Source organism: Medicago sativa, chromosome 5, assembly GCF_051527215.1.
Source record: "Medicago sativa cultivar Bolivia chromosome 5, Bolivia_mono, whole genome shotgun sequence".
Lineage (NCBI taxonomy): Eukaryota > Viridiplantae > Streptophyta > Magnoliopsida > Fabales > Fabaceae > Medicago > Medicago sativa.
The window spans coordinates 58,333,542-58,360,978 of record NC_140753.1 but is presented as its reverse complement, the minus strand read 5'-3'; the positions used below and the strand labels follow the sequence as shown (position 1 = coordinate 58,360,978).

At 32.3% G+C, this 27,437-nt stretch overlaps 5 protein-coding genes and 1 long non-coding RNA gene across 34 annotated transcripts; 4 read left to right on the top strand and 2 right to left on the bottom strand.

Annotated features, from left to right (window-relative positions):
- The first annotated feature begins 1,409 nt into the window (after positions 1-1,409).
- Positions 1,410-3,193, top strand: LOC146923472 (peroxidase RIP1-like). The gene is made up of 3 exons (XM_085708640.1): positions 1,410-1,674; positions 1,907-2,101; positions 2,437-3,193. The coding sequence occupies exons 1-3, from the start codon at positions 1,459-1,461 to the stop codon at positions 3,001-3,003; spliced, it is 978 nt and encodes a 325-aa protein (XP_085564766.1). The 5' UTR covers positions 1,410-1,458; the 3' UTR covers positions 3,004-3,193.
- A 3,818-nt stretch (positions 3,194-7,011) lies between these two features.
- LOC146923471 (putative F-box protein At3g16210) lies at positions 7,012-8,751 on the bottom strand. Its single transcript, XM_085710891.1, has one exon. The coding sequence runs from the start codon at positions 8,329-8,331 to the stop codon at positions 7,141-7,143; it is 1,191 nt and encodes a 396-aa protein (XP_085567017.1). The 5' UTR covers positions 8,332-8,751; the 3' UTR covers positions 7,012-7,140.
- A 296-nt stretch (positions 8,752-9,047) lies between these two features.
- Positions 9,048-10,526, top strand: LOC146923470 (uncharacterized). The gene is made up of 2 exons (XR_015010907.1): positions 9,048-9,339; positions 9,791-10,526. It is a non-coding gene; the product is annotated as an uncharacterized LOC146923470 (long non-coding RNA).
- Positions 10,527-14,326: 3,800 nt separating this feature from the next.
- LOC146923469 (putative F-box protein At3g16210) lies at positions 14,327-15,755 on the bottom strand. Its single transcript, XM_085708634.1, has one exon. The coding sequence runs from the start codon at positions 15,637-15,639 to the stop codon at positions 14,458-14,460; it is 1,182 nt and encodes a 393-aa protein (XP_085564760.1). The 5' UTR covers positions 15,640-15,755; the 3' UTR covers positions 14,327-14,457.
- Positions 15,756-18,672: 2,917 nt separating this feature from the next.
- On the top strand, positions 18,673-22,376 carry LOC146923468 (SH3 domain-containing protein 2-like). The gene is made up of 13 exons (XM_085708606.1): positions 18,673-18,855; positions 19,274-19,437; positions 19,659-19,814; positions 20,039-20,151; positions 20,324-20,536; positions 20,622-20,671; positions 20,839-21,043; positions 21,159-21,221; positions 21,351-21,506; positions 21,611-21,685; positions 21,910-21,947; positions 22,077-22,099; positions 22,171-22,376. The coding sequence occupies exons 5-11, from the start codon at positions 20,435-20,437 to the stop codon at positions 21,922-21,924; spliced, it is 666 nt and encodes a 221-aa protein (XP_085564732.1). The 5' UTR covers positions 18,673-18,855; positions 19,274-19,437; positions 19,659-19,814; positions 20,039-20,151; positions 20,324-20,434; the 3' UTR covers positions 21,925-21,947; positions 22,077-22,099; positions 22,171-22,376.
- Positions 22,236-25,982, top strand: LOC146923467 (putative protein disulfide-isomerase A6). 29 transcript variants are annotated; one of them, XM_085708630.1, is made up of 11 exons: positions 22,238-22,376; positions 22,787-22,945; positions 23,477-23,504; positions 23,709-23,836; positions 24,276-24,384; positions 24,516-24,605; positions 24,790-24,817; positions 24,927-25,066; positions 25,176-25,406; positions 25,490-25,534; positions 25,675-25,982. In XM_085708630.1, exons 2-4 carry the CDS (start codon positions 22,819-22,821, stop codon positions 23,794-23,796), a joined length of 243 nt encoding a protein of 80 aa, XP_085564756.1. In that variant the 5' UTR covers positions 22,238-22,376; positions 22,787-22,818; the 3' UTR covers positions 23,797-23,836; positions 24,276-24,384; positions 24,516-24,605; positions 24,790-24,817; positions 24,927-25,066; positions 25,176-25,406; positions 25,490-25,534; positions 25,675-25,982. The 29 variants fall into 28 exon arrangements, 27 of the variants coding, with proteins under 27 accessions (XP_085564738.1, XP_085564741.1, XP_085564745.1 ...); XM_085708626.1 differs by having other exon boundaries at positions 25,168-25,406; XM_085708607.1 differs by lacking the exon at positions 24,790-24,817.
- The last annotated feature ends 1,455 nt before the right edge of the window (positions 25,983-27,437 follow it).

Here is a 27,437-nt window from a genome sequence, read left to right as displayed (position 1 = left end):
TCAAGGAGGTGTGGCTGAAAAATAGGAAGTGGACAAATAAATCATCCAATTAAAATTTACCAACTATTTCTTGAAAAATTCTTGAAGCTATTTTTCTTGAGAAGTAGCATTTTCCTTAAAAAAAATCTAAAAGATATGTACACGCATTGTGGAGTTAATTAAAATAATGTGTTCAACTCAAGATTTTTTTGACGGGTTCTATCAAGGTTCTTTTCATGCTACTGGATTACGCGTAATTAGTCCAGTTCTTATATTAATTAGAGATCATAAACCCACTTAGGCATACATCTAAGGAGGTTTTGAGTCATCTACATCTTTAGAATATTTAGGTCGTAATAATTATAAAGTGCTTAATTGTGCAGGAAGAATACAAGGTCAGATTGTTGTGGATTATAAAAAGATGATCTTGATTTCAATAACTTAGAGATTAGTTTTTATTTTCTAAAAATATAATATATTGCGTCAAAAGAAAATCATTTTTTTATATAAATTCCATTTTTTTTAAAAGGATACATAATCCGTTGTTGAAAATGATTTTGATAGAAACTAATCAAAACAACTTATGATTAGAAGCATTTTGATAATTTGTTTGGTTTTCCATTTTCTTTAAATTTATATATATATATATATATATATATATATATATATATATATATAACAAATGAAAACTCCAAAAGTGTGATTTTTTTTTTGAGAGTAAAAGTGTGATTTTTTTTATTTTTAAATTAAAATTTTCACAATCAAAATTATAACAAATGCACCCTATAAAATGCTTACTTGTGTAGCTAGCCAAGAAGAATTTAAAATTCATGGAAATTTATAAAGGAAAAAGTATCAAAATTTGAATAACTTTATCACTGTTGGTGACAAATTGTAAAAGAAATTATTTAGCATAGATTATGTATTTCCATTTCTACTTTTGGTCACTAGATAACTATATATGTGCGTGCGCAATTGTAGAGATTAGTAAGTATCTTTTATGTCAAAAATAATCCACCATAGATCAATTTTTGCCCCATTATCCAGTTATTCGAGGGTACACCAACTTCCCAAATATCATCATATATTATTCATTTCGGAATTACAAATATAATAAAAGCAACATGTACCATCGATCATACATATCATTTCTATATCCAATGGTATAGGTGATAAAGGTGGATGTAAATAATTCTTATAGAAGGTTTTGGGTCAACGGTATCAAGCAAGCGAGCTCATATAAGTAGTAGGTACATTATGACTTCAAATATTATATAAGTTGACAACATTAACAAGTAATAACTTTTCCTTCAAAAAAAAAAAAAAAACAAGTAATAACTATGACCTAGTTGCTATATTTTCATTCATAAAACAAATTAAAGTTGCTAAATTTTCATTCTATATAAATCATACCTCTATAGGCTAGATACTCACATAAACAACATCTTAGCGCAAATCAAAGTCACAAGCATATAGCAAATGGATTCTCGTAACCAATGTTATGTTGTGATTTTTATGATCACTTTTGCAACCATTTTGAGTCCTACCATTGCAAAGCTGACCCCAAATTATTATGACAGAATTTGTCCAAAGGCATTGCCAATCATAAAATCAATTGTTAAGCAAGCAATTATTCGCGAGCCACGCATGGGAGCATCGTTGTTACGCTTGCATTTCCATGACTGCTTTGTTAACGTAAGTTAGTTGATTGCATAAACTCACGATTACATTTTTAAAATTAAGTTTAGCCTTATAAAATAGTCACTTAACAGTTTATATGCATATTGATGTATGTATAATGTGATACTGTTATCAATTAAAGATACTCATTAAGTTCAATTATATATGCATCATATTGTCACAATTACATATGAATCATTTATGTTAAATATATAGTCTAATACATGAACATTGTGAACCTACACAGGGTTGTGATGGATCAGTTCTACTAGATGATACCCCTACTTTCATTGGTGAGAAGACTGCATTTCCAAATAACAATTCAATTAGAGGTTTTGAGGTTGTTGATCAAATCAAAGCTGAAGTTACCAAAGCTTGCAAAGGTGATGTCGTATCATGTGCCGATATTTTAGCTATAGCAGCTCGAGACTCTGTTGCCATAGTAAGTGATATATTCGATATTTTGCACTTTTTAATCATGGTTTTAAATTGCGCTAACCCTAATTGCGACCGCAATATAAAAAAAATAGTCTTCTATGTTTAAATTATATTGCGACCGCAATATAATCTTCCAATGTTATATAAAACGCTGTAACCCTAAATTTTTCTGCAATACAAGTTTATAGCATTAATGTGATCGAAACTCTATTTTAAAACCATGTTTAAATTAAACTCATATTTAATATTTTTTATTTTTAATTATTTTGTCATAATTCAATTTTTTCTAGCTAGTACTGTATAACATTGACAACTAACAAATTTTTCTTCAATCAACAGTTGGGAGGTAACCAATATTGGTACCAAGTGTTACTAGGAAGAAGAGATTCAAGATTTGCAAGCAGGGATGCAGCAAATACAAATCTTCCACCTCCATTTTTCAACTTCTCACAGCTCATCACAAATTTCAAGTCACATGGACTTAACCTTAAAGACTTAGTTGTTCTATCTGGTGGTCACACAATTGGTTTTTCCAAATGCACTAACTTTAGAAACAGGATCTACAATGACACCAACATAGACACCAATTTTGCAGCAAATTTGCAAAAGACATGCCCTCAAATCGGCAGCGACGACAATTTAGCACCATTTGATTCTACTCCTTCAAGAGTTGACACAAAATACTATAAGGCTTTGTTGTATAAACAAGGTCTCCTTCATTCTGATCAAGAGCTTTTCAAAGGTGATGGTTCTCAAAGTGATCAATTGGTGCAATTATATAGTAAAAATTCTTATGCTTTTGCTTATGATTTTGGAGTTTCTATGATTAAGATGGGTAACTTGAAGCCTCTTACCGGAAAAAAGGGTGAGATCAGGTGCAATTGCAGAAAAGTTAACCAAATATGAATGAAGAAGGATAAAGATTGATTAATTGTTTAATATAAAGTTGTGCCAATTTTTATATGCTCTATAAATTATTCAAATATTTTGATTGCTGAGAATAATAATTCTAGGTTCAAAACAGAACCATGAATTGTTAATGAGTCTGTTAAACGTGATATTTAATTTATTGTATTCATTGCTTAAGAGTCTTCAATTTTATCTGTATGATTTATTCAGAAAGGTGATATTTATATTTTATAAAAGTATTGATTTTTGTCCCAAATTTGGTGTCCTTTTTCCTATTTGTTTTTTGTCTTCAATTATTTTTCCATTTTATAATGTCAATACAACATTTATTTTTCTTTATCACTAACATAAACTGAATCAACTGAATCATATATCAACTTGTTCTCATTTTAATTAACTTGCATTCTAAACCCCAAATTCAAAATAATAAGCAATCGAACTCAAGTAATTAATGAACTTCATCAAAGACGAATTGTTCATCAGTACTTAAGTTCGATCACCGGATGAAATAATTATTGGTTAAAATTTACTTACCTCCTCATCAATGAGAGACAAAATTAAAGATATAGAGTGTATAATGAGAGCATCATGCTTAGTAAAAATAATGGAATCTTAGTAAGCATGATTTTTAGTCAAGATTTTTATGTGTTTTTTTTTTTGTATTGATTTTCAGAGAAAACCTTACAAAAAAAAATAATTAACATTATTTTGTTAAAAAAAGCAAGAATACAACAATAGAGAGAGAGAGAGAGAGAGAGAGAGAGAGAGAGAGAGAGAGAGAGAGAGAGAGAGAGAGAGAGAGAGAGAGAGAGAGAGAGAGAGAGAGAGAGAGAGAGAGAGAGAGAGAGAGAGAGAGAGAGAGAGAACAAACCGTTTTAGAAAAAAACGTTTGACTAAAACACTAGTGTCACAAGAATACATGTGTTCAAAATCATTTGTTACGCTTCAAATACTGGAATTGGTGCTGTTCTATGTAGTGAATAAACAGCTGTGCTATTTCAAGCAAAGAATTTTGTCCAGAATTTATCCCGAATAGTTTATAACCGTTAGATTAACAATTGCTACAATTCAGGAGTGGATGGAATAAAAGGTAGATTGGTGTTGCACTTAATTTAATACTGTCGTGGTCTGGTCGTGAACTAGTTTATCGGGACAAATAGCATTTTTCGTGAATAAATCAACAATTGTAAACTTACATATTGAACTTATGATAACGGGTTATAGCTTTGTTCGTGAACTACAACATTTAGATGCCTTAGTTGTTAAATGAATCATATATTCTTTTTTATGATCATAAAGTCGTGGAGCATTTCAATTCTCAACAAATGGGAAATAGAAAAAATTGTCGCTTGGAGCGACTTCTTGCAACCATACCTATTCTTACTTAAACAAAAGGTGACAGTTCAAAATGTTAATGAGGGTGCTCTCATAGGTGTCATACCTTACTTCTGCAAGTGAAAATAATTGTATCTAAGACAATCAACGAATTATGCAAAGATGATCGATCCATATTTTCAAAAGTTTTGAATTGCAATCCTTTCAACTACAAACATGAGAGAATTTTGTTCAAAGGAAAGGGGTATGTATTTCTTACTGTTCACTACAGGAAGCCATTGTATGGAACACCACATTGGAGGATTAGCAGGTTATTTTGAACGAGATAAAATCATGTCTTTTGGAAGATGAATAAAAGCGCAGCATAATATTAAAATGTGATATGATACGGTATAACTGCATCGATTGTTTTCACATTTTGGGGGCCCAACTTTTATTTTTTTTATATATTAAAAATCAATATATACTAGTCGCGTAAATTAACTTCACGTATTGTTGCCTTGTTCTAGTGTTTGGGAGCTGCCTTGCAGGTGTGATGACCTGGGTTGTTTGACACCCACGAAGTCTATTCTTTTGTTTTGTTTAATTTTCTTTATTTTTTTTAACATGGGAGGAGATTTGAATTTGGGGCCGAATTTGTTCATGATTTCAAACCTAACTCTCCTCCAATTTAGCCTCCCAAAAAAATATTATTATTTTTCTTTAAACTACAACAGGGCCTGCGAATTGTTGAAGACGACCCTGATTAAAATGAATATGGTTTTAACATTCTCTAATATTTTTCTAATTAATGAACCCTTAAATTTTATATTTTGGAGCCTAGGACGGTCGCCCTTCTCGCCCTGCCTCAGATACGGCCCTGATGATAATATTTTACACTAATCATTCATGTCACATTACACTTGAAATTGTAGCACTGGTACATAAAAGGAAATACCATCTTGTAAAAATGAAAATTGTCAAACATGGCGGCTTAGAATCAATAATGCGATGGTGCAATGGTGAAAGTGAAACTAGCATACTATGAGCGGTGACAATGGAGACTTAAGCAATACCGCGAACAACCTCAAAATGACATTTTAAAGTAGTTTGATTAGTTCAATTGTAATATCCAAAAATATAGAGTATTCGAGAAATTCTGATAGAAATTAAAAATGTTAAGAGTTCCATATCAGATAGGAGATGATCTGACAATGTGTTTATAAGTGGGGAAAATTCTCACCTCACAAGTCGTTTTGTGGGGTTGTGTTAGGCCCAACCACGATTTCTAAGATGATATCAGAGCTTCTTCAAGATCTATTGGGTCACCTGCTATAAAATTCTCGCTATCGGGTCACCCACCATTTATGTCCACGAACCAAACCCAATTGTGCTTGTCGTGAGGGGGTGTGTTAAGTGTCCCACATCGGATAGAAGATGACCTAACAATATGTTTATAAGTGGGGGCAATCCTCACCTCACAAGTCGGTTTTGTGGGATTGTGTTAGGCCCAACCACGGTTTATAAGAAGAAACTTTCATTTTGTGATCAAGATTCTCCAGTTTGGCTTAAGAATTTAACATCTTGTGAAGACAGACAAATTTGAAATGTAAGTCAGGAAGTTGAACGACATTGTTAGTCTTTTGATATGAAATGAAGACATCTATTTTTAAAAATCGGACGCGAAAACTACCATTACATAATTAATCTTGTTGACATTGAGTCTAAGGGAACCCAAAGATAAAGTCAATGTTGACATATTGCCAAGGTTCTTATAGGATGAGAAGTGGCATATATTATAACTTGGTGTTTTGGATTTTGGGCTTGGCTAGGTGGCAAATTTGACATCTTTGAATATGTTTGTTGACATCTTTTTCAAGTCCCGACAAATAGAAATTCTCTTTCACCAAACATGAAATCACAAACACTGCATAACCTGTTCAAAAGTTTTGCAATCTGCCTTTTACATCTATAATATTTTATTTGGTATATATAATTTACATCTATAGTATAATTAGCTGAGTTGTACTTCTCTCTACACACCTTATAGACACAAATTCATCTCAGTAAATCAGTGCAAATAGAGATGCTAGAGCCTGTGATTCTTTGTTTAGATCTTCTCAGATTCCAAATTCGACGAATGGTTCATTATATCACACAGAGATTCAAAAGCCCTTTTCAAGGCAGGATGAAGAATAACACAATCGACGGAAATACGAAAGATGAAGGAGAACTTGTGAAGGAGATAAAGAAATCAAGAAATAGAATAAAAATGCTAAGCAATAATCATCCTGTTTTCTGAACTTAGACAAATGATAATATAATATGTCAGCCCCATAACCACTGATCAATCTGAAACCTAATTCTTCCAAAATTCACAGCTAGAGCTAGCCAACCCAAAATCTGTGATATAGCATAAATATGGGAATGGGGAGTAAAATTTTTAGAATCTAGCATCAGGTACTTCAGAAATACTTTAAAAGCTTAAATCCAGAAAAATCTAGTGACATAAGAGATGTCATATTGTTAAAGCTGTCAGGTATTCTGAAGAATCTAAGCTTTTTCAAGATACATGAACATATATTTCAAGTAGAAAAAAATGAAATACAAACAATTGAAATAAAAACCACATCAATTTTCAAATAGAAAGAGTACAAATACTTTCAATATAAAATTGTCAAAGCTGCAACATTCATAATTACAAGATGGTTTATTAATTTATCATATGCTTCGTAATCATAAATATGATAATGGGTGATTGACAAACCACTTTTTATTATTCAAGATAAAATGATCCTAATAATTGAGAACAAAAATTAACTAATGATTTATTCCTCCATTTTTCTTATAGATTATTATTTCGGAATATGCTTTTTCCACACCGCCAAGTTCCTCAATCATCTGTGTTCTTAAATCAAAGACTAGCTTTCCATCTCCTGCTTTGAAGAATATATCACCATTACTCCCTGCTCCAATTGGATACGTAAAAAGGTTGGACAAAGGTCCAATAATAAAGAGTTTAGTCCATGATTCACTCACACCAAGTTCACCTAAAACTGATATGTGAAAGGTGGTTGTGTCTTCATACCAAGAGATCAAAGCAATGGAACCATTTAACATCACCAATTCTTTACTTACATACTCAAAATCAAAATTGGGATCTATGTCTGTCGGTATTTCTAAGGGCGTGAATGTTGTAAAAAACACATGATTGCTCAAGTCAAATGACACCATGTAATGTTGAGCATTATTTCTAGACAACCAATGACATATTCCATCTGTGTACAATAAACTTTGAAAACAATATGGAGGTATATCGACATGAAGTTCTTCCCAAGTGTTACATCTTAGACTATAAATCTCCCATACACGAGCGTAAGATATTTCATCTCGTTGCACATCTTCCTTCGACAGGTTGAGACGAAAAAGATCTTCGTCTTCTAGTGGAAAAAAATGTATACACCTAATAATCTTATAGTCATCTCTAACATGGTCATAACCAAATCCATGAAGAGTAATGTAAGGATCCCGATAAGGTGGCATAGAGACCATAGAACTGGAAGGAACGACATTCAATTCATTGGTACTTGGATTCCACAATACAAGTTCATCGGGTGCTCCGCGTGCTCCGTAGAGACAAAGAGTTCCGTTAGCAGATCCAGACTCTAAAATATAAAGGAGAGGGTCCTCCACTTGAAATGGATTTGGCACATGGAATTTGAGTCTATTCTCAAACCTCTCACCAGAAAGTGAATGAATATAGCATTTAAGAGGTCTCTCTACAATCTCTTGTAGGATGAGTGTTGTATCATCATAGTAAGAGTGAGGAATAGATATGAAATTCGTGCGGAACATGGTGATAAAATAAGAGTTTTCAAATAAGAGAGACCATGTTTTCTTTACACATCCAAAACGCTTTAAAGATTTTAATGGAAGTTTTGATAGAATGAATAATGCAAGATCTTCCGGTATGTGGTCACTAACCTTTTTTTCACCTGATGGTTTGGCCATCGTGTGCCGAGAAAGCAAAGCAGAAAGTAGAAGGCAGTAAGAGAAAGATATATCGATCTGACTTACCAAAACGTTGCCGTCGATATGAAGAGGATGGATGAATGAGGGTTCAATACGAGGATTGCTAATTCCGAACAGGGAGGAAAGATTACGGAAGGCACCGAAAAGGAGAAGGGAATGGGGGTTCAATATGACTTACGGAATACTGATTGTAGGGGAGCAATATATGACAAAGAATACTTAATTGAGAAGCAAGTCTTCTATTTTTAACCCTAATTTCTTAACGATGAATTTTTTAACTCCTTAGCTTCAATTGAACTATTTTTAGCTCTATAGTTTTACTCTTTATTGTTTCATGATCCTCTACGAAAATATAATTGTGTTAAATATTTTTTTTTCTTTCTATATCTATACTTTTTTTTTTAAACAAATATATATCTATACTTCTGTACTTCTATACTATATTACTATATCTATACCTATTAATAAAGGCAATACATTGCTTTGGTGTAGCCTATTTTTCTACCTATTTTACCCTTCAAGTTAAGAAACAACAATTGCAAATAAAATTCGAAAAGTGGGTGGTTTATTTATTTAAAACGGTAAGTTATAAAAAAGAATGCGATGGTTAGACAGCATTCACGACATCACAGAGAATAAGACAATAACTGATTCATGGTAGTTCCTTTCAAAAAAAAAAAATGATCCATGGTAGTTTCATTATCCACAAACTTGCGTTCATGCAATAGACATCACTCATAATCATTATTTCTACAATTTCTCAAGGATATCTACTTTCTTGCATAGACTTAACGTTTGGCATTTACATCCCCTTGGTTATCTTCTTATAATTTGTTTTTGGTGAACCCTTCTGCTTATAATTTCTACAATTGATTATTGATTACTATTTTGCAGTTCCAATTCATAGTCACATCAGTATATGCAAAAGTGAAAGCACAAGGGCTCAAAAGTGAAAAGGCTTGCTTAAAAAGAATGGTGGGGATCAATGTGAGTAGATATAAAAAATTAAAATCATTTTCATTGATGAAACCATGAGTAATTGCATGAGTAACATCTAAATCTAAGAGATAAAAGGGTTCTTCAATCAAGTTTAAATCATATGAACAAATGATGATCGCTTCACAACATTTATCGACTGCAAATTGGTAATTTTATTTATCAAATTGTCAATTTTTTTAAATGATTTTCATTTCTTAGTTTTTTTTCTTCTACATGATAGTTATAACCACCCACTCACTATAGGGCCTAACTTCGTTTTCATTAACAAAAATTATTACAAATTAGTATAATTTATAATTTACACTAATTGAACCCACACATCTTTTAACTTCAACTTACATTATTTCTACTTTCAAAATGGAATGCTTATCCTTCATAACTGGAAAAAATGGTTACCCTTCATACTTTCTCACTCGATTCATAAAACTATAATATGCAGAAATAGAGAATAACGATGGAGCATGGCAACAACCTTATATGTAAAAAATGAGATTAGTATATGTGGTACATGAGGCAGGGCTGCGATAGCTGCACAGATTCGGTGTTGGAATGTTGGGTTTTCACCTTCAAAGATAGAGAGATGAGAAAAAGGGGAAAGGTAGTGGTGTCCTTTGCCGCCTTTGAAAAGAAGCGGTGTGGTGCATTGGCCATGGAGAAGTCATTGTGAGCACAACGAGTTATCACATAGGTGACGGTGCCACCATGACGACGGTATAGGGATTTCTTCAATTTTTTTTCCTTTCTTCTATTATTCTTATTCACTTTTTTATATGCTCATTTATCCCGTTATTTGTTGATTTTTGTTACAGCCTGTTATTCTTCATCAAAAAGAAATCCTCTCATACCAATTTTGTTTGTCACTTATTTCTTTTAGATAGTTGAAAATTTTAAGAGAATGTGAAAATAATAGGAAAAAAGACTGGCCTATAAGTGATGAGATGAAGATGTAAACGATCAAGTATTATAACACAATTTGGTACGGTGCCAAAAGTATGATTAACATTACTACAACATAAGTGTTATTAATCCAAATATGGGTTTTTCTTTGATTTTTTTTTTTTTTGACGAGCACAATTATTTTTAATGTTGATTGATCATAGCTCGGTAGTGTATTTGTATGGAAAGTGGACATATATCATCTTACCTTCTTTATCAAGATGGATTATTTATATCAAGTACATGTATGATCTTTTTATTAATCTATAACTATTAATAAAGTGGGCATAATTTTTTCTTTCCATTTTCCTTTTCAAAATTATTAAATGATGTCCATTTCTTCTTACTCTAGATTGGACAATCGACTATTTGTACGGATTGTAAAATCATTGGTGAATGTTATATATTTAATCTATTTTTCAATTTTAAATTTGAATGTCCAACTTAAGTTTCAGTTATGGATTGTGGGCTAATACCATCAGGGCAGTGAGACACAATAACTAAAGTACTTCTCTGTTAAGTTTCCTTTCAAACTTTCAGATCATACAAAGAAAACTCTGTATATGTATGAGTATGAACACCGATGGTGGAGAACATTCTTCAATGATACTTTTTTTTGTGTGCTTCTCTTTCCAATGTAAGTAATGATTTATTAATTGTATCATTTAATGATTCGTTTGCCATATCCATTATGATATTCACAACAATAGTCACTGATTTCAAATTAACAAATTATTGGCTAACTTTTTTTTAAGGGTGTTATTGGCTAACCTTTGAAAAAGCGGACAGACGGGCACGTGAGTGCCCGTCTGGACGCTAGTATAATATAATCCTAATATATATATATATATATATATATATATATATATATATATATATATATATATATATATATATATACACACTATTCTATACTATATACATAAAAAAACCTACACCTTTCACCGCACTTTGATATCATCTTAGAAATCATAGTTGAGTCTAACACAACCCCACAAAATGGCTTGTGAGGTGAGGATTTTCCTCACTTATAAACACATTGTCAGACCATCTCCTATCCGATATAGGACTCTTAACATTTTTAATTTCTATCAGAATTTCTCGAGTACTCTATATTAATATAATCCTAAAATATATATATATATATATATATATATATATATATATATATATATATATATATATACACACTATTCTATACTATATACATAAAAAAACCTACACCTTTCACCGCACTTTGATATCATCTTAGAAATCATAGTTGAGTCTAACACAACCCCACAAAATGGCTTGTGAGGTGAGGATTTTCCTCACTTATAAACACATTGTCAGACCATCTCCTATCCGATATAGGACTCTTAACATTTTTAATTTCTATCAGAATTTCTCGAGTACTCTATATTAATATAATCCTAAAATATATATATATATATATATATATATATATATATATATATATATATATATATATACACACTATTCTATACTATATACATAAAAAAACCTACACCTTTCACCGCACTTTGATATCATCTTAGAAATCATAGTTGAGTCTAACACAACCCCACAAAATGGCTTGTGAGGTGAGGATTTTCCTCACTTATAAACACATTGTCAGACCATCTCCTATCCGATATAGGACTCTTAACATTTTTAATTTCTATCAGAATTTCTCGAGTACTCTATATTTTAGGATATTACAATTGAACTAATCAAACTACTTTTAAATGTCATTTTGAGGTTGTTCGTGGTATTGCTTAAGTCTCCATTGTCACCGCTCATAGTATGCTAGTTTCACTTTCACCATTGCACCATCGCATTATTGATTCTAAGCCGCCATGTTTGACAATTTTCATTTTTACAGTATGGTATTTCCTTTTATGTACCAGTGCTACTATTTCAAGTGTAATGTTTGACATAAGGCCGTATCTGAGGCAGGGCGAGAAGGGCGACCGTCCTAGGCTCCAAAATATAAAATTTAAGGGTTCATTAATTAGAAAAATATTAGAGAATGTTAAAACCATATTCATTTTAATTGAAAAATGGCATATTAGGGAATTGTATATCACATTTCCTAACATTAAAATATCATCTTCAAGAAAAAAAATTTCACACTTTAGGAATTCAATTTTTTTTATATACTTATTAGGTTGGGCCTAAATTGTAAGTTCGTCCGTAGGCCACCCAAACCTCAAAAACGGCCTTGATTATCATTCATGTTTGATGTAAAATTGGGTGCATCTCTTTCACATATCAGTGTGAATTCTCTCTAGAGTCTTTGAAGTAAGTTCTTACTTGTTACAGTAAATTCCTAATTCGTAAAGCTGGTAGGGAGCAATCATTTCAGACAATAAGTTTATAGTTGTATATAGTTTTTAACTAATAAAATTATATCATCACGTCTGTTAAGAAGTCGGGTGCACATTCACTTCACTACTTGTCCAACAAACAACTACTTGCAAGTTTAGAAGTCCCTTTGATTTTTTCTTCAACTCAATATATATATGCTTTTGTAGAGTTAATTAAAATTATGCAGGTCAATGGCTGAATTTTGTTGTTGACAAATCGTGTTAATGCCTGATAAATGGTCTAAAGTACCTTTCAAAAAAAAATAAAAATGGTCTAAAGTAATTTATTTTTATTAAGGTTCTTTTCATGTTACTGGATTGCGCGTATTAGTCTAGTTCTTATATTAATTAATGATATTAATATTAATTACACCCTCATAGGCATATCTCTAAGGAGCCTTAGGGTCATCTAATTCTTTAGAATATATTTAGTCAAAGAAAAACCTAGCTATATATAAAGTAATAAAAAAACCTACATATAAATAGAATATTAAGTTTTTATGTAGTTTTTTTTTTGTTGCTATTTTACCCTTCGTTTAAATATTATTATTCACATTTTGATCTTTCTTTACCAAATCAAATTATTGAATTTAATCATAATTTCAAATTTGAATAAAGTCAAATTTGATCTTAGCATAATAATTTAAATTTTAAATAAAATGTAACACAATCATTAAATTAAACTTAACAATCAAATCTAAAGTAATCCTAATTCAAATATAAAATAAAAATATCGTAACCTTATCACAAATAGTGACAAAGGTGAAGAAATTAATTAGCATAAGTTACATTATGGTGTAATTGCAAAGATTAACATCAAGGCTAATTGAAGAATTTAAGAGACCTAAAGCAAAATTTTTAGTGAGATATCCGCAATGCTATAGCACCGTAGCTGCTATTTGACAACACTGCAAGAGAAAAAAAGAAATGATTGTTTGAGAGAGTAATCAACTAAATTGGATTAGACTAGCTTGGAAAATTGAACAGCTAATAATTATTCATCCTTGATAGCTAACCAAACCCGAATTTTGAAAACAATCGATGCAGTTATTCGTATCAGATCACATTTTAATATTATGCTGCGCTTTTATTCATCTTCCAACATGAAATCACAAACACTGCATAACCTCTTCAAAAGTTTTGCAATCTGCCTTTTACATCTATAATACTTTTCAAGGCAGGATGAAGAATAACACAATCGACGGAAATACGAAAGATGAAGGAGAACTTGTGAAGGAGATAAAGAAATCAAGAAATAGAATAAAAATGCTAAGCAATAATCATCCTGTTTTCTAAACTTAAACAAATGATAATATAATACGTCAGCCCCATAACCACTGATCAATCTGAAACCTAATTCTTCCAAAATTCACAGCTAGAGCTAGCCAACCCAAAATCTGTGATATAGCATAAATATGGGAATGGGGAGTAAAAACTTTAGAATCTAGCATCAGGTACTTCAGAAATACTTTAAAAGCCTAAATCCAGAAAAATCTAGTGACATAAGAGATGTCATATTGTTAAAGCTGTCAGGTATTCTGAAGAATCTAAGCTTTTTCAAGATACTTAAACATGAACATATATTTCAAGTAGAAAAAAATGAAATACAAACAATTGAAATAAAAACCACATCAATTTTCAAATAGAAAGACAGTACAAATACTTTCAATATAAAATTGTCAAAGCTGCAACATTCATAATTACAAGATGGTTTATTAATTTATCATATGCTTCGTAATCATAAATATGATAATGGGTGATTGACAAACCACTTTTTATTATTCAAGATAAAATGATCCTAATAATTGAGAACAAAAATTAACTAATGATTTATTCCTCCATTTTTCTTATAGATTATTATTTCGGAATATGCTTTTTCCACACCGCCAAGTTCCTCAATCATCTGTGTTCTTAAATCAAAGACTAGTTTTCCATCTCCTGCTTTGAAGAATATATCACCATTACTCCCTGCTCCAATTGGATACGTAAAAAGGTCGGACAAAGGTCCAATAATAAAGAGTTTAGTCCATGATTCACTCACACCAAGTTCACCTAAAACTGATATGTGAAAGGTGGTCGTGTCTTCATACCAAGAGATCAAAGCAATGGAACCATTTAACATCACCAATTGTTTACTCACATACTCAAAATCAAAATTGGGATCTATGTCTGTCGGTATTTCTAAGGGCGTGAATGTTGTAAAAAACACATGATTGCTCAAGTCAAATGACACCATGTAATGTTGAGCATTATTTCTAGACAACCAATGACATATTCCATCTGTGTACAATAAACTTTGAAAACAATATGGAGGTATATCGACATGAAGTTCTTCCCAAGTGTTACATCTTAGACTATAAATCTCCCATACACGAGCGTAAGATATTTCATCTCGTTGCACATCTTCCTTCGACAGGTTGAGACGAAAAAGATCTTCGTCTTCTAGTGGAAAAAAATGTATACACCTAATAATCTTATAGTCATCTCTAACATGGTCATAACCAAATCCATGAAGAGTAATGTAAGGATCCCGATAAGGTGGCATAGAGACCATAGAACTGGAAGGAACGACATTCAATTCATTGGTACTTGGATTCCACAATACAAGTTCATCGGGTGCTCCGTAGAGACAAAGAGTTCCGTTAGCAGATCCAGACTCTAAAATATAAAGGAGAGGGTCCTCCTCCTGAAATGGATTTGGCACATGGAATTTGAGTCTATTCTCAAACCTCTCACCAGAAAGTGAATGTATATAGCATTTTAGAGGTCTCTCTACCCTCTCTTGTAGGATGAGTGTTGTATCATCATAGTAAGAGTGAGGAATAGATATGAAATTAGTGCGGAACATGGTGATGAAATAAGAGTTATCAAATAAGAGAGACCATGTTTTCTTTACACATCCAAAACGCTTTAAAGATTTTAATGGAAGTTTTGATAGAATGAATAATGCAAGATCTTCCGGTATGTGGTTACTAACCTTTTTTTCACCTGATGGTTTGGCCATCGTGCGCCCAGAAAGCAAAGCAGAAAGTAGAAGGCAGTAAGAGAAAGATATATCGATCTGACTTACCAAAACGTTGCCGTCGATATGAAGAGGATGGATGAATGAGGGTTCAATACGAGGATAGCTAATTCCGAACAGGGAGGAAAGATTACGGAAGGCACCGAAAAGGAGAAGGGAATGGGGGTTCAATATGACTTACGGAATACTGATTGTAGGGGTTCAATTGAACTATTTTTAGCTCTATAGTTTTACTCCTTATTGTTTCATGACCCCCTACGCAAATATAATTGTGTTAAATCTTTTTTTTTTTCTCCTATATCTATACTTCTTATTTTTTTTTTGAAACAAATATATATCTATACTTCTGAACTTCTATACTACATTACTGTATATAATCTATACTATATATATAGTATAAACTACATCTTTCAGCACACTTTTGGGTTTGACTTTTCTTTTCAAAAATACCCTTAATTTTAAATTTTAATTTTATTTTAAATACAAATAACACATGTAACAAATATATAACAATAAATTTAATTTAAGGAGAAAACTTACAAACAGTTCCTTATGAACTGTTCTTACTGTTAGCCAATTATAAAATAACATGTGGATTACTAATCCATGTCAAAGTAATCGTCCCCGTTAACCCTCTTTTATCTTCGCAACCACATATCAAACTCACAAAAAACTAACGCCAAAACAAAAACTCATGTTACTTTTTTATCAGCCGCTTTTATGATGTACATCTGTGTTGTTCCCCTCAATACAACTGACAAAGATTGCTAAGTATTTTCATATCCCTTACACGAAAAACAGCATTTTCATATTATTTTATTTTATTAATCCTTATTTATTAATTTTATTAGGTCTGCAGCATCTTAACCTAATAATTTCCCTCTAAAATGCTGCATTAGGTTAGCAGTAATTTAACCTAACAAATTCCATCTAAAATGCAGCTGTGTTGTTCCCCTCAATACAACTGACAAAGATTGCTAAGTATTTTCATATCCCTTACACGAAAAACAACATTTTCATATTATTTTATTTTATTAATCCTTATTTATTAATTTTATTAGGTCTGCAGCATCTTAACCTAATAATTTCCCTCTAAAAAGCTGCATTAGGTTAACAGTAATTTAACCTAACAAATTCCATCTAAAATGCAGTGCACCAATTTAACCTAACAAATTCCTTCTAAAATGTAACAATCCCTAATATTTCTCCTCACTGATGAGCTTTTCATCCCTATCATGTTGTGTCATCGTTTGTATATATCTATTGTTTCTGTAGACTTTTTTTTGACAAGTTGTTGTACGCTTATTTAATACGTTTACAAACTCGGCTACCCTAATTTTCATGCAACTCGGCTATATATAGCAAACCCTAAACAATGTTTCTCTTAAAAAAAACCTAAACCGTGGTAAATTACACAGACAGCAGAAGAATCATATATTTTGATATTTCGATTCTTGCAAATGGAAGGATGTGACCTTACAACCTTCATCTTTTATAATATTTTCTGATTTTATACATTTTCTGAGCAAAAAATATTGTTAAAGATTGAACTTTAAATCCTCTAAAAAAAAAGATTAGTAACAAATATGAGCAAAAAATAATGTTAAAGATTGGAATTTAAATCCTCTAAAAAAGGATTAGTAACAAACGTGAGCAAAATATCCTACTTACTAAAGCTTAACCCCTAAAGCTAACCCTAACCCTAATATTTTCCCCCCATTTTTCCCTTCACTTTTCTAAGCCATTGGATCTTGCACATTTAGGCGCCATTCAATTTAGCCATTGATCATATTTCATATTTATCTCTTCTATTTACCGAAACAACTATTTCATATTTATCTCTTTTATTTTTCGAAACAACTATTTCATATTTATCTCTTCTATTTTCCGAAACAACTATTTCATATTTATCTCTTCTATTTTCTGAAACAACTATTTCATATTTATCTCTACTTCCGAAACAAATTGGCTCTACAACTATTTCATATTTATCTATCTTACTTACTAAAGCTTAACCCCTAAAGCTAACCCTAACCCTAATATTTTCCCCCCATTTTTCCCTCCACTTTTCTAAGCCATTGGATCTTGCACATATAGGCGCCATTCAATTTTAGCCATTGATCATATTTCATATTTATCTCTTCTATTTACCGAAACAACTATTTCATATTTATCTCTTTTATTTTTCGAAACAACTATTTCATATTTATCTCTTCTATTTTCCGAAACAACTATTTCATATTTATCTCTTCTATTTTCTGAAACAACTATTTCATATTTATCTCTACTTCCGAAACAAATTGGCTCTACAACTATTTCATATTTATCTATAGCCCTATTTTTCCGAAACAACTATTTCATATTTATCTCTTCTGTTTTCCGAAACAACTATTTCATATTTATCTCTTCTATTTTCCGAAACAACTATTTCATATTTATCTCTTCTATATTCCGAAACAACTATTTCATATTTATCTCTACTTCCGAAACAAATTGGCCCTACAACTATTTCATATTTATCAATAGCCCTATTTTTCCGAAACAACTATTTCATATTTATCTCTTCTGTTTTCCGAAACAACTATTTCATATTTATCTCTTCTATTTTTCCCCAAGCTAACCCTAACCCTAATATTTTTCCTCCACTTTTCTAAACCATTGGATGCTCATCATTTAAGCACCATTCATTATGAACCATTGATCATCTATCTTAATGTTATTCTCTTTGCTATCACACAACTCCTCTCCCAATGCATGTTTCTAACGTGACTTTTATGTTCTCAATGCATATTCAAAATTTTATCATTTTCCAATGTTCCCTTGATGGTATCTACACACGGCTGTGTTCATCTCTATCATCTCATCTACTAAACTAAATATAAAAATAGTTGGCTGTTTTTTTTACCATTTTGCCCTTCTGGGGCATTTTGGTAATCCTGTAATTTGAGAGGAGGGCATTTTGGTAATTGTTGTCTTTCCCCTATATATATATGGTCATTTAACAGAATTTTCCCCATTTCATTCTTCATTTCTCTCTCTAAAAAAACGTGTTTTCTCCCCTTCTCCCTAAAACCGTTCTCTCCAAAAACGACCGTCGTGCATGCTTAGCTCTCACGGTTGCGGGATTCTGAGAAATTGAGAAAGGAGAAACTGAGAAACCCACCTTCTTCTTCAGTTTTTCTTCATCATCGATCAAAGGTGGGTTTTTGATTTTTGATCGGCATGCATGTTTCTTTTTTGTGATTTTTAGTTTCTTTGTTTTCCTTTTTCTTTTGTGCGATTGAGATTGTTTGGTGTTAATCGATTGAGGTTTTGATTTGTTGTTGCATGTTTTTGTTTTGGCCTGGTGTTTTGTTTTTGTTTGTGCCTAATGTTACTGGGTTTTTGTTTGTGTTAAACATTATGAAGGGCCATATTAGTTTTTGAGAATGTTCATTCACTGTTTGATGAATTGATTCAGAGAGCTTCTAATTGTGTTTCAAATCCAAGTGGTGGTTCTAATGGTTCAAATTCTAGGAAAATTGGTTATTCTAATGGTTCTTCTTCAACGGTTTCGACGAATTTTTCGAAGAATTTGGCTTCTGGTTTTGGTTCTAAAAGTGGTTTTGATAAGCAGGTTCCTTCAAGTGTTGGTTCTTCTACCTTGGTTCGTGTTGAGAAAGATGTTTCTGCCAAGGGTTCTGAATTGTTTACAAGAGATGATAGTTATGTGAGCAAGTCCAAGTCTACATTCTACCATAATGGGTTTGGATTCATCATTAAAATTCACAACTGCTACAGGTATAATATTTGACTATTGCAATTTTGTTATTTATGTTTTTGTTTGTTTGGATAGCCATATTCAAGGTTTTAAACCATGGTAGTAGTAATGATAACGATCGGTTGTGTCGCTATTCTTGATATCGTTGAGAATTGCGGTCTCTAATGTTGTTGATGTTGCCTAAATTGCTGTCGAATTAGACTTTGATGGAATGTTGTGCTGATGGGATGTTGTTTTGTAGGTCAAGATGGTGATATGTTGAGTTTGATTAAACTTGCTAGCATAATTGAGGTTTCTGCAAAGAAAGGAACTCGTGATCTCAAGCTCCAGGACAAGTTGATGGACCAAGTTGATTGGTTGCCTGATTCTATAGGGAGGTTATCTAGCCTGATTCTTGGTATAATATTTCACTATTGCAATTTTGTTATTTATATTATTTGTTCATTTCATGGTCCTTGAGTGCTAGGAATTATGGTGACAGCCACAGTTGTAAAAATTGGGCTCATGACATATTGGCTACGGCTTAATCGAAACTTGCTATATTTGTTATTTGTGAAATGTTTTCAGAAGATTAAAACATCCAGATTTATTGCACTGACTTTTTTTTTTTTGTTAATTAAGGCTGTGGCCATGGTGAAGAAGACATCTGCTTATAAAAATAAACTAAAGGCGTTGGAGCTTGAGCGCAGTGGTGGGATTACAAATAAGAAGAAGGGTCAAAAGAATAAGGACAGGTATGGTATCATTCTGATTCTATATAGTCCGTGTGTGTAATTTTCCTCCTTGCAAACTTTCATTTCGTCTGTTAAACCCGTTTCTCTTTGATTCATAAGATTTCGATTCATTGCCTGTAATTTCTTTACTTTTGATACACAATGACACAATCTGAATGACCTTTATATACAGAAAAGTGGAGGAAGACCTCAGTAAAGTGGAGGACGAACTTGATCTGCAGATAACATGAACTGAAAGGCCCTCCATATATAAGGTTTGGACTTTGGTTTTGGATAGTTCAAGATGGCAGAAACTGTAAAAGAACCAAGGTCATTGGCCTTGACTCCTACCTGGCCTGTTGTTGTCTCTTTGCTTGTGGAGCGCTCAATTAATCGTTTAAGCAATGTAAGTATTGCTTGAAATCTTATTGTTGAGCTTTGTTAGTCTTTTGTGTTAATCTATGTAGTTGCAGGGAAAATTTTCATGGTAGGAATTGGAAGTTTGTTTCATGATAGAATGCGACAGGATGCTGAAGCCCAGGTATTACGGGGTTTATCTTTCACTTGACTTTTCAAAACCTGTTGCTTCCATTTAAATTTCTCATCTACTCTTTATAATCTTTGTCTTCTCCAGTGTTTCAGTACATGTTTTATCATCAATTGCATTTACCTATATTGACTTGTAATTACTTTGTCTTTTGAACCTAGACAGACTATTGAAGTTTCTAAACGTCAGGCAAAAGTAAGAGAATTGCCAGGCAATTCTGAGATTGCTATGAAATTAGAAGCAGCAGAAGCAAAGCTGCAAGACCTGAAGTCAAACATGAACATATTGGGGAGGGAAGCAACTGCAGCATTGGCTGCTGTTGAAGCACAGCAGCAGAGGTTAACCCTTCAACGTCTTATAGCAATGGTATGCAGTTTTTTCTTATGATTCTGTAGTTCTTCAGTTTAATGAAAATTTGGATCTTAGTTAATAACAAATTGTAACTTTTAATTAATCGCGCATTTTATTTCTTCTAATGAAGGTTGAAGCGGAGCGTTCTTATCACCAAGTAGTCCTACAAATTCTTGATCAGCTTGAGGGGAAGGTAAGCACTCATCCTTTTATCATTTTGTTGTTTTATTTGTTTTTGAGAAGTACAATAAGCTGATTAATATATCTGTAATTTTCTTAAGTTATAAATGTATGATTATGTGCTATATGTATATTTATATAGATGATATCAGAAAGACAACGAATTGAAGCCCCTCCTACTCCCAGTATGGATAACAGCATGCCACCACCCCCACCATATGAAGAAGTGAATGGTGTTTATGCTTCACAGACGACACATAACGGATCGACAGACAGCATGGGTTACTTCTTAGGAGAGGTTATTAAGAGATCTTTTCTTATACACGGGGCCACACACATATTACAAATTGTTAAACAAGTGGCTGTTTTCTCCTTTGTAACTTTTATTTACTCTTTTTGCAGGTTTTATTCCCATACTCTGCTGTGTCTGAAGTGGAGCTAAATCTATCAGTTGGGGATTATATTGTCATTCGAAAGGTCTGTAGTTACATCAAAATTATCTTCTCTTAATGCAATTGCAGCCATATATATAAATCTACCTTTTTTAATTTGATGTATTGAGCTTGATTCTATCTTAATCATTTATAAGTCTTACGGGACCAAACTTTCCCTTTTGTATGGGTTTGTGAATAAACTGTTCCTTTGGTATGAATTCTGATATGTGGTTATATTTTTTTTCTGTGGTTGCGGAAAATTAATAGAAAACCTTTGCTTGAAGCTGTAGAGAAGATGAAAGAAGGTACGCACGCAAATCATTTTGGGCCGAAAATCCTTCCAAATATGAATAAGAGTTCTTTTTGATTCGTTATTTTTAGTCCTTACTGACCTCTGCATTGTATTAATTTCATGTAATGTATATCTTTTCAAGTGAACAATAAGATTAAAGTGATGGTTAGTACTGAAAATTTGTGTAGAAAATTTGTGTAGAAAACTGTCTTTTTTAATTGTATTTTTTACTGCAGGAAAGTGCTGAAAATTGATGTCCCTGTTGTAAAAAATCTGGTTTTTATCACATGCTAATTGATTAGCCTCTGATTGCATGTGTGTTAGTTGGAGCTGTTTTGATTCTATTTTGGTGTTAGATGCAAGAAAAGGAATTATGAACTAAAGTAGAAGCTTGGGGTCTGATAGCAGCTTGGAGCTTTTGAAGGGAATCAACTCAAAACATGTGAGTTCCTGTTAGTGTAATACTTCCCTTGGATTTAATTTTGTGAAATTGAGTGAGATGACGTAAAAAAATTAGGTTGTTTTGCATGATTAGAAATTCCCCCAAATGAATGCATTGATTTTTTATTGTTATTATTTGATTTTCTATGTTTCTATATGTTTTCTGTTGGACTGAAATGACAAGAATTGCTCAAAGTATAATCTGTGGGAAAGTATAACATCGTGGTTAAGAATTGGTATAAGTAGGTGTGATGGTATCTATGGATTAAATTCTTTTTATGTACAAGTGTAAATGTAATTGGTACTTTTTCTGTAAACCTTTCTCATGGCATGTCCTGTATCTTTGAGTATTTAACTTTAATAAGTGTGACTTCTGTAATTACTTTTGTTTAAACATTACGAGACTTATAGGCTAATATGAATCATTTGTACGGGATTCTCCTATGCTACATCCTGCACAGCAGTACTTGAAATTGAGATCTCTTGGTGATCCTGCGGTTCTTCTTTCATTAGCAATGCAGGGAGTTTTTCGAGGATTTAAAGACACTAAAACTCCTTTATATGCCACTGGTATGTATGCCTTGACAAACTTCAATTGTTATTTGCTATATTTTTTAGAACTAATATTTTTTATTACAGTAATTAATATTTTTTAGAACTATTAAGTTAAAAAGTTATGAATGAAAAGCTTAAATTATACATTAACCGTAATAACTAAATACCTAACTCTTTAAAAAAAAAAAAACTAAAGTACTTAACTGAACCATATAATGTGTAAAAAGCTCAATGTACCTATTATTATTTATCTTTTTTTTTTTTTTGTAAAAAGCACAATTTGATTAGCCAGAGACTTAAATAAATGTTTAGTGGTCCTGGCCTGACTCTAGATGAATGTGCTCTTTGTAGGACCTTTTAACTCCAACCTTAAAATAGTTATTTGTACAAATTCCGTTACACTATAACCGCTAATGTTCAATGATATGCGATTTAATCAAAAAGTTGTCATACCGCAGGTTAACCAGTTGCAGGTTAACCACACCAGAATGGTGGAAGTAAAGTATATACTGAAATGTTCCTTTCTCTTTTAATCTGATTCTGTAGGTAAAACAAGGCTCAAGTATGAAATGAGGTAAGCTCATCTTTACTGTAAGTAATATATCAACATTTTCCTCTCTTTTTTATCTTATATAGCTGAATCAAATATCTATTCATATTGCACTTTGATTCAGCTATATTGTGATGCATATTTTGTTCATTGATATATTCTTAATGTTTTTCTTCTTGGAGTGGGGCTAAAACTGATCATTATTCTATTATAATTTGGTAAATGCAGTTCTCCGATGGTTATCTTATCTGGACTTGATCATTACGAAGAATTGCCCGAAGTTACATTTGTTGTCAATGATGTCAGAGCTGAATAAGGGAGGACACGTGAAATCTGCGTATGTCACATACCTAAAGGTGTGATTTTCTGATATACTGTGTAATACTTTTGTAGCAGTTACATTGAGCTTTGAAAGAGTCTTGGCATTTTAAAACGAGTTTCTGTTAAGATTGTAAAATCATGGAGATCTGATTTAGTGCTAAGTTTGATAAAATCATACGCGACACTGTGATTTTGACACAATTTAGAGCTTCAGTGAAATGATAGTGTCACAGTGATTTTACTAAACTCGATTTCAATTCAAACATGCATTAAAATTGGAATTATGTGAGATTATAATTAGAGTACCTTTGCAAAGGAGGTTACTTTCCGCAAAAATGAAAATGTGAGTTTCTTCATTGTTTTATGTCAATTTGGATCATTGTTTTGTATGCAAGTAGTCTAGCTTTATTTCTTAATGTAGGATTTTATTTTTGAAGATTTCTGAGTGTTTTGTTACGTGGATGATTCTTATAGATCATTTGGGGTCAAATTCAGCACTGAACAGACAGGAGAATGTGATGAAAGATTCTTGTGGATATATTTATATGTTGGGAATTATATTATCACAAAGACTGTAAAATTTGTGAGTGTTGGTGCAAGATGAATGATATGTTGGGAACTATTTATATTCCGGTTTCAATTATATATATATATTCAGTTTATATATTTATATGTGTAAAACTATTTATATATAAAACTTTCCGTAATTGACAGGATAAGATGAATGTTGACAAGGATAGTTCCGACTCTAATGAGAGTGAGAAGGAGAGTGAGGATGAACCATCAAAAAGACCTCAGAAAAAGGTCAGCATATACTTTGTTCTGTTTGCGTAACTTTGATTTTGATTTTAGTTTGGTGTTTATTTTTAACAAAAAATTTGCTTTGGTTTTCTCTAAAACAATTTCTAATAATAGCTGTGTGTTTGGAGTAAAAAGGAATGATTACTTTACACTTTTGTCTTAACAAATTCACTGCTATTATCTTTAGGTGTGGTCATTGCAAGGACCTTGCTTATGTAAGGATGTTCTCATGTCTAAGACTACTTTTATCATAGTTTGATGAGTTTCCCCTGATTATGAATATATCAAGGTTGATCATGATACTGTTTTTACAAATTTCTTCAGATATGATGTTCATTCCTATCCCACATTTAATTTTTCCCCAAAGAACAATAAAACCGGTGAAGATTATGTTGGTGGTCGCGATTTGGACAATTTTGTAGTTTTAATTAATGCGAGATGTGGCACCAACTGTGATGAACATGGTAAGCTTACTTCTAAAGTTAGTTTAAAATATATGTTTAGCATCAAAAGAGACTAGAATAATATACTTGATAGCTGAGTGAACTAATTATTCATGCTTTAGGTCTCTAGATGGCTTGGTGAAGGAGTTTGTGAATGTTGACGACGATGAGAAGAAGGTTGTCTTTTCACGACTTGGAGAGGAAGTTAATACGCTTAAGGGTTCTGCTGCAAGGCTTGACTGATATCCCCATCTTTTCTGTCCTATCACATTGGAATTTATTTGTACTTTCTATCTCTATCTTACCTGTGTTGACCAGCAAGGATCCTTTAGCAGACAATCTTAGCCCACTCGAGAGAGCTGTAAGTTAACATCCCCGGGATAGTGCTACTTGTGCATCAATTGATGCATATGGCTCCTAACATTATTAACTTTGTGATTTTAGGCTGGAAGAGAGCTTATGGTGCTGGACACTAAGGTTAAGCTGCAGGTAGCTTCTTTGATGTTTTAAATTAAATATGTTCCCTCTGTGTGTTTGTGTTTGCGAGCTCAATTGCAAAAATGTATCTCTTTTTTTTTTCCATTTTATTTGTTCCTCTCTTTTAATATTATGGTTTTCTTGTCACACAGGATTTATGGCTGCAGCTTCTTAAATTGGGATCGACGAATGATCCTCGATTGGAACCAATGAAGATTAAACTAATTACGATGAAAGTATTGCACTTGCACAACCAAAGTAGCCTGGTTTCTTTTCAAAAGAGAGAGTTTCATGAGTATAGAGTGAGAAGGACACCTTTAGCAACAATACTATGACTAATACCTTATTGGAAGCACGAGATTAGGTTCCATTGAATTTGTACCTTTTTAGCAACAATACTATGTACAAATTCAAGTCTATTGAAGTTCTAAAAATGCAAATTACACAATTTGGACTGTTATTTAAGGTAAAGAAAAAATGACGTTGACTGCCGGGACATATAGAAAAACCTTGGTCATCATATATCTTAGTTTGTAACAGTATTTATTAGCGGATACTCGAACTATAATGTTTGCTTGAACCATAAAAAAAAAAATTTGCGTGAGAACCATAAATAGTGTTACAAAGAAACTTCTCTCCATTCCCCTTTATTTCAAGATTCAAATAAATTTAGATGTTCAAAAGTGGCTATAGTAATTATCATCCATTCTTTGACAATTTTCTTTTATTCTTGGTTTTTTCCATCTTTTATATCATTATATCATTTTTGAAAAAAAATCAAATAACCATGCGTTTAAAGACCCTTTTTTTTATTGTTATATTAGATTAAATTTTTTTTCCCTTAGATTTTGTTTTTGATCTTTTTTTTTTTTTTATGAATATGAAGTTTGCATTTTCACTCATGTTCTGCTCTTTCCATTAATTTGCTAGAATGTGAAAAATGCAGCTACTTCTTTGAAAAATACAACTATGTGCTTACCGGTCAAGAATATGATTGCCGCCTCATTACCGCTGAGCGTAACAAGGCCGAAAAATCCTTGGGAGGAGGTTGGTTCCAGTTTGTTAGGGACAATCACCTACAAGAAGACGACAAGCTGCTATTCGATTTGGAAGTTGTATGCTGGCATGTGTATTATGTATAATATTTCAATGACAATATGTTTTAAATAAGGTTTGGATTTAGTAATACAACCCTTTTTTTGTAATCAACCTTAAATTGGTTGTACACTACATACATGGCAACAACTATATTTCTGCTGCAGTACACTATGTATGTAATGGCAATGGTTGTTATGTTATCTTTTATGTTATGCCTTAGACCATGCATCACAAATATTCGGATTATGCGACTTTTGTTCTCAAATTTACAAAGAATAGCAATGTTCCGTAATTTGAACATCTTGCTCAAGCTTGAATAAGGCAATTTGTATCTTAATGTATAGGATAGGCTCTTCTATGCACTGATCTCTAATGGCAGCATCTTTCTCAGAATACAGTCGAGAAACCATCACAGCAAAGTGTGGAAGCTTGGGATGGTTGATTTTGGTCTCAAAGTCTGATGAAATTGTTATATAAATGTATCAGAGCATCACCAGCCTGAAAATTCGAAGTAAGAATAATCCGTTAAACAAGTTAGGATTGACCATATGGATAATAAGGTTAGATCATGTGAAAGGATTTATATACGTGGTACTAAATTGCAGTTAATATCTGCCTTTGCTTTGGGTGGCAAAAATACCCATACCCACGGGTACCCGTGGGTAAAATCCGTCACGGGCCTGGAGCGGGTAGCTAAACGGGTATTTGACTACCCATTATTATATGGACACAGACACGGATTTGATTGTATCCATACCTACGGGTACACATACCCAATACAAAATTAAGTAAATTACTAAAATATCTTTATATATCA

What these genes read in the sequence shown, in the direction of transcription:
- LOC146923471 (XM_085710891.1), bottom strand. Translation starts at nt 8,331, where the DNA reads ATGGCCAAACCATCAGGTGAAAAAAAGGTTAGTGACCACATACCGGAA.
- LOC146923469 (XM_085708634.1), bottom strand. Translation starts at nt 15,639, where the DNA reads ATGGCCAAACCATCAGGTGAAAAAAAGGTTAGTAACCACATACCGGAA.
- LOC146923472 (XM_085708640.1), top strand. Translation starts at nt 1,459, where the DNA reads ATGGATTCTCGTAACCAATGTTATGTTGTGATTTTTATGATCACTTTT. An exon ending in TCCATGACTGCTTTGTTAAC is followed by an intron (nt 1,675 to 1,906) that starts GTAAGTTAGTTG and finishes GAACCTACACAG; the next exon opens with GGTTGTGATGGATCAGTTCT. An exon ending in CTCGAGACTCTGTTGCCATA is followed by an intron (nt 2,102 to 2,436) that starts GTAAGTGATATA and finishes TTCAATCAACAG; the next exon opens with TTGGGAGGTAACCAATATTG.
- LOC146923467 (XM_085708612.1), top strand. Translation starts at nt 24,526, where the DNA reads ATGTTGACAAGGATAGTTCCGACTCTAATGAGAGTGAGAAGGAGAGTG. An exon ending in CAAAAAGACCTCAGAAAAAG is followed by an intron (nt 24,606 to 24,926) that starts GTCAGCATATAC and finishes AAATTTCTTCAG; the next exon opens with ATATGATGTTCATTCCTATC. An exon ending in CACCAACTGTGATGAACATG is followed by an intron (nt 25,067 to 25,175) that starts GTAAGCTTACTT and finishes TTAGGTCTCTAG; the next exon opens with ATGGCTTGGTGAAGGAGTTT.
- LOC146923468 (XM_085708606.1), top strand. Translation starts at nt 20,435, where the DNA reads ATGGCAGAAACTGTAAAAGAACCAAGGTCATTGGCCTTGACTCCTACC. An exon ending in GACAGGATGCTGAAGCCCAG is followed by an intron (nt 20,672 to 20,838) that starts GTATTACGGGGT and finishes TTTTGAACCTAG; the next exon opens with ACAGACTATTGAAGTTTCTA. An exon ending in TTGATCAGCTTGAGGGGAAG is followed by an intron (nt 21,222 to 21,350) that starts GTAAGCACTCAT and finishes ATATTTATATAG; the next exon opens with ATGATATCAGAAAGACAACG.